The sequence below is a fragment of the Atta cephalotes genome (assembly GCF_000143395.1).
Source record: "Atta cephalotes unplaced genomic scaffold scaffold00080, whole genome shotgun sequence".
Classification (NCBI taxonomy): Eukaryota; Metazoa; Arthropoda; class Insecta; order Hymenoptera; family Formicidae; genus Atta; species Atta cephalotes.
The window spans coordinates 532,229-541,208 of NW_012130144.1; the positions used below are offsets into that span (position 1 = coordinate 532,229).

An 8,980-nucleotide genomic window follows, 5' to 3' on the forward strand; every position below is an offset into this window, starting at 1 on the left:
AATTTAATTTTAGTTACGTACTAGTAAGGAAGTACTAATAAATAGTTAGTACACAATAATTAATTAAAATTAATTAAACTAAATAACTAGTATATATGTATATATATATATATATATATATATATATATATATATTATTTATTCAAATTAAAATTGGGTATTTTTACTTTTGTAACCTTTACAAAACAGAAAAGTCATTATAATGAAACTGTGTCATATTTGAAAAGATATAATAAAATAATGAATCTTAACAAATCTACTCAAAGAAAAGTTGTAAGATTTAAAAAATAGATTCGTCCTCCAAAAAAAATTAATATTTGTCAAATATATACATGATGCAATTTTATAGTAACATTTAATATATCTTTAAAGTCTTCAATTGAATTATTATTAATGTAAAATTTTTGTGAATTATTTACAATTCTTTTATTTTTATTGATAATAATCTGCGTGACTATCGGCGAATCGGTTGCTGACTCAAGATAGCATTATAATTCATAACGATTTGTGAAAGAAACGCGAGCAGAAAAATCACAACAAGAACATTTTGCCATGAACCTTTCAACTTACGAATGTTGTCTTTTGCCCTAGGGTCAAGCATCTCTATCATCCTTCCAACACGTCGCGTCGCCACGTTGCGAGTCGATTGCATGGAATCGAAGTTGCCAATCGGAAAATTTCTGATCAAATTTTCACCAAGCTTGAAATCAGATTGAAAATCTTTTCCCATTTTCATGCGCTGAATTTTTCAGGCGACGAAAAAATTCATTATCTCCCTGCGATGCCATAAAGTGGGATTAAACGGGATAAAATTGCGAAATCAGCAGTTAATCGACTCAAAATCATTTAGGGCGATGAATATCTCGAAGTAATTAAGCCTTTGAGGAGATCTTTTTAACAAAAAAACTTAAAGAAGATCTTGTTTTCTAAAGATTTGCGGAGATACTGAATTTAATTCTGGTTTCAGAAATCTGAATTCAAATTAAAAAGAAAAATCTAATTATCATGAAATTCAGCTTTAGGAGAGATTCTTGATATTACCAAGTTTCAATGTAGCTTAAAATGTCAAATTTCAAACGAGTAGTTATCTTCAATGAAGGAGGGTTTAATATTAGAGTATCTCATAATTAGAATTTGATAGTCAATTTAGAAATCAGTACCCTAACTTTATGTAGCACAGATGTACTTAAAATAAAGCAAAACTGAAAACTTGATATTATATCTATCTTGCAATTAAAAATTTCCGAATTTTACGATAATCAGAAAATTCTATCTGTCTTATTGGATTTCCTATTCTGAATTAATTTTTTCTCATTTTCGAACAAAGCTTATCAAACTGGAAACTTCATATTACTTGACAATTAAAAATTCCTTAAAATTAAGTTTTACGTCAGTTATAATCAGATTAATCTTTTGAAATACTGTCCGCCTTATTGAATTTCGCATTATTAATTTTTTCCTTTTTAATCTTAGATTAAAATAAAGCATTATCAAATTATACTATAGATCAAATTTTATAAAAATCGAACGAGCAAATTATAAAATAAAAGGGGCCTCCAAATGAGGTTGTCCGTCTATAAAGAGTCAAAGAATATAGAAGGTGAGATATACAGTTGAACCCTTTCAGTAATATTAAGTAAAAGAAAAGAAAGAACCGAGAAAATATAAACGATAATAATATATAATGGTGCTGCTACTTTTGATAATGTAAGCAGACTCGTCAAGATAAAAAGATTTACAAAAAAAGTGCTATCATCATTCTTCCTCTGCTGTACTGCTACGACAATCATGTTACGGAAGGATGTGCCCGAGAGCAAAACGGAGAAGAAAATAAGAGACTGAACCACGCAACATATGCGCCACGATGCGAGGTGCAATAAAGATTAAGCAAAGAGCGCGGCAATGAAGCTGCTTCGAGGGGATTTACGATAACGCAAACCTAGAAACATCGTGGGAAATAAGGGCAGTTCGTACACACATCATTCCGATTAATTCCGCCGGAGGTATCTTGTTTAAACGATTTTCTCCAATTACGCGTTACCTATCCTCTCTGGAATTTCACCTCCCTTTTCCTAAATAAGAGGAGAATCTATCGTGTTCATCAATCGCGTCAACCCGTAACTCGTTCTATTTCCTTGTGTCGGATTTAATCGATATAATGAACGATAACAGGCAGCCGGATATTAGCAAGATGCTTCTTTCGAAAGCTGAAGAAAGGAGATTCCACTATGGGCCCAAATCGATTTGCATCAAGCTTGATAAATTAAATCAATAAGAAAAATATTTTTTTTAAAGTTACAATTAGTGCTTAAATATATCGATATAAATTTATATATGTATATATATATGTATATATATATATATATATATATATATATATATATATATATATATCCAGTTCTGCAAACTACGCGCCGAAAGCTTTTTTAAATCTTGAAATGCAATCATAAACAGAGCTAGAGTAATATCACATATTAAATTGACAAGTAATTTAATAATATTGCTGCTAATAAGAATTTCGAAAACTGCAAATAATTTATTGCGAATAATAAATTAAATTTTTCTTCTATGTTTAAATTATCAGTAATAATTAACACATCAAATTACAGACGGTGATAAAAAATATTACAAATGATTTCTTCTTATTCGTTAATAAATTAAATTTGACTTGTATGTGACATAGATTGTAAACTTGGAAAGTTTCAATTAAGTTTGAAGTATCAATAAATTTGATTATCTAGCTTTATAGATTAAAATTTGATTAAAATGATAAAAAATATTGATAAAGAAGTTACATAGTCAAATAATTAATTTAATTTAAATTATTAATATCGATATCAAATTTATAAATAGTACGATAAAAAAGGATGTGTTTACAGCAGCGCGCTCGTGAATAATGATCAAAGTTCAACGTGCAATGTAATGTAATTAATGCACTGTAATTATAATTGAACAACGCATAATGCTTAATAAATATCATGCTCGGTTAATGTTAACATCTCGCATGTTAGCCAGAAATTAATGTGGATACTTGGGGTTAGTTTCTTTTTTGGTATGTAATTCGTTAAAGTTATTAAAGAAAAGGTCACTACATTCATTAAATCGCCTGCAAAATATATTAAATATATTAAAAAAAATTTTTTTGTAATTGAAAATAGTTTTGCATATACTAAAAATAAAAAATAAAAATTATCAAAAATAAACTAACTTAACTTTACAATCCGCCAAAAAGAACTTGTATTATTCTTAAGGCTTTCAAGAGATATAATATCTTTTAATAACAAGAACAACTCGTTTCAAGTGTCATTTTTGTAAACAATACTTAGAGTTAAGACAGTAATTTGATGATTGAAGTTTGAGGAAGAAATTGTTTTATTTTGAATTTAATCATTTTAACTGACCAAGATAAATATAAACTGGTGATTTCGAATTATATCATTTTATCACTTTTGATGAATTATACCGGATTTTAAAAAGAATTGTTTTTTAAGGGTTGCGAAATAAAAATGACATATAATCATTTCTAAAAATATATTTTTTTTGTCGATATTTGATCAATAATTTTCTGTCAAGTTAAAAAATAATTTTTCTCTTTTCTGAAAAACTTTATTCTTTGAATGATGTTATTTTTAAAGTAAGGGAATTTGATATATGGTTGATATACGATTGCATATTGATATAAATAAAAATTGTATTATTCTTTGAGAAGATCATATCACTGGTTACATACATATACATAGACGATATAGACGATCAGACAAAGATATATGCAATATCACAAAAAATTCGAGTTTATAGTGATCCTTTTGTAAACGATTTTCATATAAGATATATCTCTACGGCGAAATTTTCTTATCTCAGTTCGAGGAAGAAACTGGTCGCAGCGAAGTCGCTTTTGTTCGGGATGCGCACAGAGAGAGCTCACCTGGAAAGCCCTTTTTGTAGCCCGGTGGTAAAAATGCGGCGGGTGGCGTGATGGGTGGTGCCGTATCCCAGGAGGGTACGACATCCGGCTGCATCCCATAACCCGGCGGAAGCTCTAGGACCTTCTGCTGTTTCTCGCAGCGTCGCCGTCGGCGTCCGCCTGGCGCGAACGTCTTCACGGTCGCCAAAAAGCCGACCCCGCTCATGTCTTCCCGTCGAGACTTCGTTTTCGCAGTCTATCTTTATTTGTACTCGACCGATTCTATTCGTCACTATTAGTGCCCAGAAGCGTGCCCTAAAGCGGACGATTTGCGTCCCGATTTGGTGCACTGGATAAAAATCGACTGGCGGATGGAAAGCGACTGATGAATTATCAGTTAATCAATCAATCGATTCGCGATAATCCACGTAGAAATCATGACAGGAGCTTCGGAAAGAACACAATGAGAAAAATTTTTGATTGAAAATGAACGAACCAGAAGATTCTGATCAGATCAATCAAAATTCTGATTATCTCAACTAGAATTATATACAGAAAAAAACTATTCTTAAATCGATAATAATGTTCATAGATAGTATTCAAAAAAATCAACATTTACACATCATACCGTAGAAGAGACAATAAGTCAATTATAATACTGATATAAAAAATTATATCTCAGAAACGATTGAACTTTTGTCATTGTTGAAACTTATGTCACTAAGGTTTTCTTTACTTAATACAGTGTGTATTATTTACCATATAAATGCTGAATTTATTTTGCACCTTGTATAAGCAGAAGTATTGTAATCTTGCTTCAAAGATTTTAGTCTTGATTTAATTGAATTTGTGTTGATAGAGTTACCTTGGACTCAATTTAAGACTAAAAATCTTGTATCAACACAAATTCAATCAAATCAAAAGTAAAAGTTTTAAAGCGAGATTACAGTACTTTTACTTATGTATGAGAATATTATTATCGATTTAAGACTAATTTTTTTCTGTGCAATAATAAACGAACAATTAGTGTTGGCTCTATTGATATTTACATTTTTGGTTTATCTTTTCTAAAGCCTTTTTCTCTTCTTTGTAGAATTGTAATAGATTCAATCAGAAAATTCTGATTTGTCCATTTTCCAGAATTCCAATTAATATAACCAGACTTTTTTTTCAGTGCATAATTAAATTTCAGGCTACTAATACGAGATAATATCGCGACGGCACGAACGACACGATGTGATGCGGATTTGAGAATGTTAGAGTGCGATGAAAATGCGAACGACAAAAAGTTATGGCAACACAGCAGCGCTATATAGAATTGAGATTCAAGAATGTAGGCGTGACATAAAATTGTGGCAATGTTATAAAAATTACACTAACTACAATATTTACTTTACGATTACAACAATATTATTTCACAAAACACGAATGAGGAAACAATATTTTTTCAACAAAATACCTTTCCATAAATATTTCAGTTTTATTCGTAGTTTAATAGTTCGTTTGCATTGTGACGATATCGCGCTATTTGCCGATGGGCAAATGGTTTTTTATTGATTCATATCTTGACACAATACATATCCCGTGCAATTGATCTATTATCAAAGAGATAGGGAAACAGTGTTATTGTGATGAAAACAATAGTTGAAATCAAAGTAGCTTTGCAATGGTAGTTTAAAACGATCACTAGTTGCGCGCCGAATAACGAGTGTCGTATTAAATCGGTTCCTATACACTAGAGAAAAAGCATAAACCGTCTGTGCTGCAAACTGTATTCAGTAAAAAAAACTTTTAATCGCGCTTGGTTAATCCCACTGTACTGGCGAATAAGCTTCTTTAAACGACACGAGCAAAGTACTTACTTCATTTCCCGCGGCGGTCCTGATTCAAATCTGAATATACTATATAATAATACGATAATCGCGAAAAAAATCGCGTACAAATGTAAAATAGGATTTCATTAAGCGTGTTTCTCCCATGAAAAAGAAAAATTTAGTCCGAGATTAAAAGTTTCCTTTCCCTCCCTTTTCTCGTTTTCGTACGAGAATAAAACGCTGAAACCTTTCTAGAAATGAGATTGAACTTTTTATCGAGTCTGAAGACGTCTCTAATTGCGTGTGGCTCGATCTATTATTACGACTCGATCGTTGTAATTAAAACATCAGAAGTGATTTCTGTACTCGTACAAAATCGTTATTAATCAAAACAATAAAAGTGTCTTATTGCGAATGACAATGAAGTCATTGTGTCAACAATGAGAAGAATAAAAATAATTTATTTGATAATTTTTAACACAACTCTCACTAATAAAGATAAAATAAAATTAATTAACGTTTATAAATTGGATTCAATAAGATGAAGTTAATGTTTATGAAATTAGAAACCTTCTCTAATTTATTTTCAAAAATAATATTATATAATCTCTCCATTATTCAACGCTTTATATAAAAATAATTTATTTGATCTACTCATTCTTAAGACACTCGACTTAAGATAAAATAGAGTTAATTGACATTAACCAAAGCTCCTCTAATTTTAATTCCAAAAATATTTTTTCGATTGTTAGTACTCTATATAAAAATAATTTATCCGAGAATTCTTAAGATACACAGTATTCGCAAAGGTAAAATAAAGTTGATCAACGTTTATGTAACAACGATTTCTCTAACTTATTTTCTAAAATTTAAAATTTTCTAATTTATTTTCTAAAAATAATTTTCCTAGAAGTTATTTAGCACTTTATCTTGCTCTAAATATATTCAGGATTAAGAGTTCTCGATCGATCGAGATTGTTTGCAGGGTTGTGCGCAATTTCAAACTCTTCCATGGAACGCGCTGGCATAGACGAGCTACTGGAATTTGCATCGCATTCTCTACGAAAGCTTGTTCACAAGTAGAAACGGACGTTCACGCATAAAGAATTCGGCTATCGAAATTTTTCACAAGTTTTGAACGCTTGCAATTTATGTTGCAACGTTTAGGATTTGTTCAAAGCATGCACGAGAAAATACGTGCTGAAAATAATACGCAAAATACGTAATCGCCGCGTTCACGTTTTTACATACACAAACAAGTCTAGTCTAAAAAAACCAAACATCACGGCACTGCTTTTAAAAGTTATTTTATTCATATATTGCGTGTTTAAGAAACGAAATATTAAATCGCTCTCTCAATATTCGCAAGAATATATTAAAAATGAAAATATTTTATATATCTTCTGATCTACGAGTTGATGGATTTTGACATCGTTCATAGAATATATATCGTCGCCTTTAAATTGTTTACGAGCCAGTGCGTTTATATTAAATTGTCGATGTCAGCCACTTTTCATTTATGAAATTTTAATGTCTTCGCCTACATCCTCATCACATAGTCGCGTTCTGTCTACGAAAAATACGTTCTCTCTTCATGTATTATTATATGTACGAAAGCTCACTGGAGATTGCTGGCGGAAGTTTCGCATGTGCGTCTGTCTGCGACAAATCGATTAGATGCGGTTGAAGGTGATCGAAGATGATACGCAGCATTCCTTTTGATGTTAATTCGTCTCATGCTAATTACATTGCATAACGATGATTTCCGACAGACAACTCCGATGGTTTTAATAAACAAAACATGGCAGATGTTAATAAATCAAACAGTAATTTGTTTCAAAAGCGCAGCGAATAATAAAATAAAACTCACATAAAAAAGCAGATTTCGCGCAAAATTGACTTGAACTTGTGATTCCCCCAATGATTTTAGCAACGCGTTACATGAAAGCGAAAATCGGCGCAATTAAACTTTAAAAGCAAGACTGCACGATTTAATAAAATACAACATATATCTTATCAACATTCGCTTAGCACACAAAAAATAAAAGATCCATGGATGTATCGCGGAAAAAAAATAAGCGAAGCCCATTTTGTGATTTTGCTAATTGCGCGATCTACTTTAGGCTCTCGATCGAGTGACCTTGAGGAATCGCTGTGTATCGGAGGGGGTCGACCCGCGCCGGAAGTGCGAATCGATCACCAGTTGCGCGCGTAGGCTGGAAACGATGAAAGTGAGCGTAATTCTTCCCCGAGAACGAGGTGCCGCTCCTCGCGAGAGCGTGCCCCGTACTGACGGCTCCGTTACTACTTGCGCGCCGCGCGAGTCCCAGTAGTCGAAGCCGGCTTAAGCGCGCGCATCCCAAGTGGTTGCGATCGCGGCTGCGCGTACAAGTGGTAGAAACGGAAGATTACCGCGGCCGCTCCGGCGCGCGGCGCGGCTCGTTCGGCGGAAAGATGTGTGGGCGTTCAGCTGGTGGTTGCAAAAAGCGGGTGGGGGACTGCCAAAGGATGGAGACAGGGCTGGACCATTTGAGAGATATAGTGGACAAATTGCACCGATAACTTTGGACGAATCGAGCCGGCCGAATCCGACCAGAGACGTGCGCTTGGGCTTGAAAGAAACTAAGATTTATCCTTGTAACGCGCACTGAAGCGGGCTTTATCTAGGAAGAATAATAACCAATTGTAATATAACAAACTATAATGAAGAATAGAGCTTGTATACTGTATATAAATGTCAAATATGTTTCAAATAATGCGAGAATTTGTCGCGTTCATACACAGAAAAATTATTATATTTTTTCAATTTGATATAAAAATCTTTTAATTTTTCAAACTATTTTCAGAAGTGTACGTAGTCCTTCATTTTATTAGTCAATTATTTTATCGTATTACATGAAAAGAACGATTTTGCTGAAATAAAAATTTAATTAGAGATCAGAAAATAATAATTTTGTTTGGTTAAAATAATTATGTAAAACGCTTAAGTTAATGATAATATTGTTAAGTTTTAACGGCATTCAATTTGAGCTCCCCACAGAATTATTTTGATAATCTAAACAAAATTATTTTCAAATCTATTTCTAATTTTTAAACACTTCGATAAAACCGTTTTTAATCGTGTATGCATTTTGTATGTAATGTGATAATCAATAACCGCGAAAGAAAATTTAATTGTACGCTTAGAGAATAAATAAGCGATTAAAAGAAGAACTAAAATATTAAAACATTTTTAACTTCAATCAGATGTTTTATTATTTTC

General features: G+C 32.1%; 1 protein-coding gene across 1 annotated transcript in view; it reads right to left on the reverse strand.

The window, feature by feature from the left end:
• Positions 1-4,130, reverse strand: part of LOC105624499 (phosphatase and actin regulator 4) — a 49,010-nt gene extending 44,880 nt beyond the window's left edge. Inside the window, exon 1 of the mRNA XM_012205859.1 lies at positions 3,926-4,130. Coding sequence (XP_012061249.1) covers positions 3,926-4,130 — 205 coding nt within the window. The remainder of the gene's footprint in view (positions 1-3,925) is intronic.
• Positions 4,131-8,980: the final 4,850 nt, after the last annotated feature.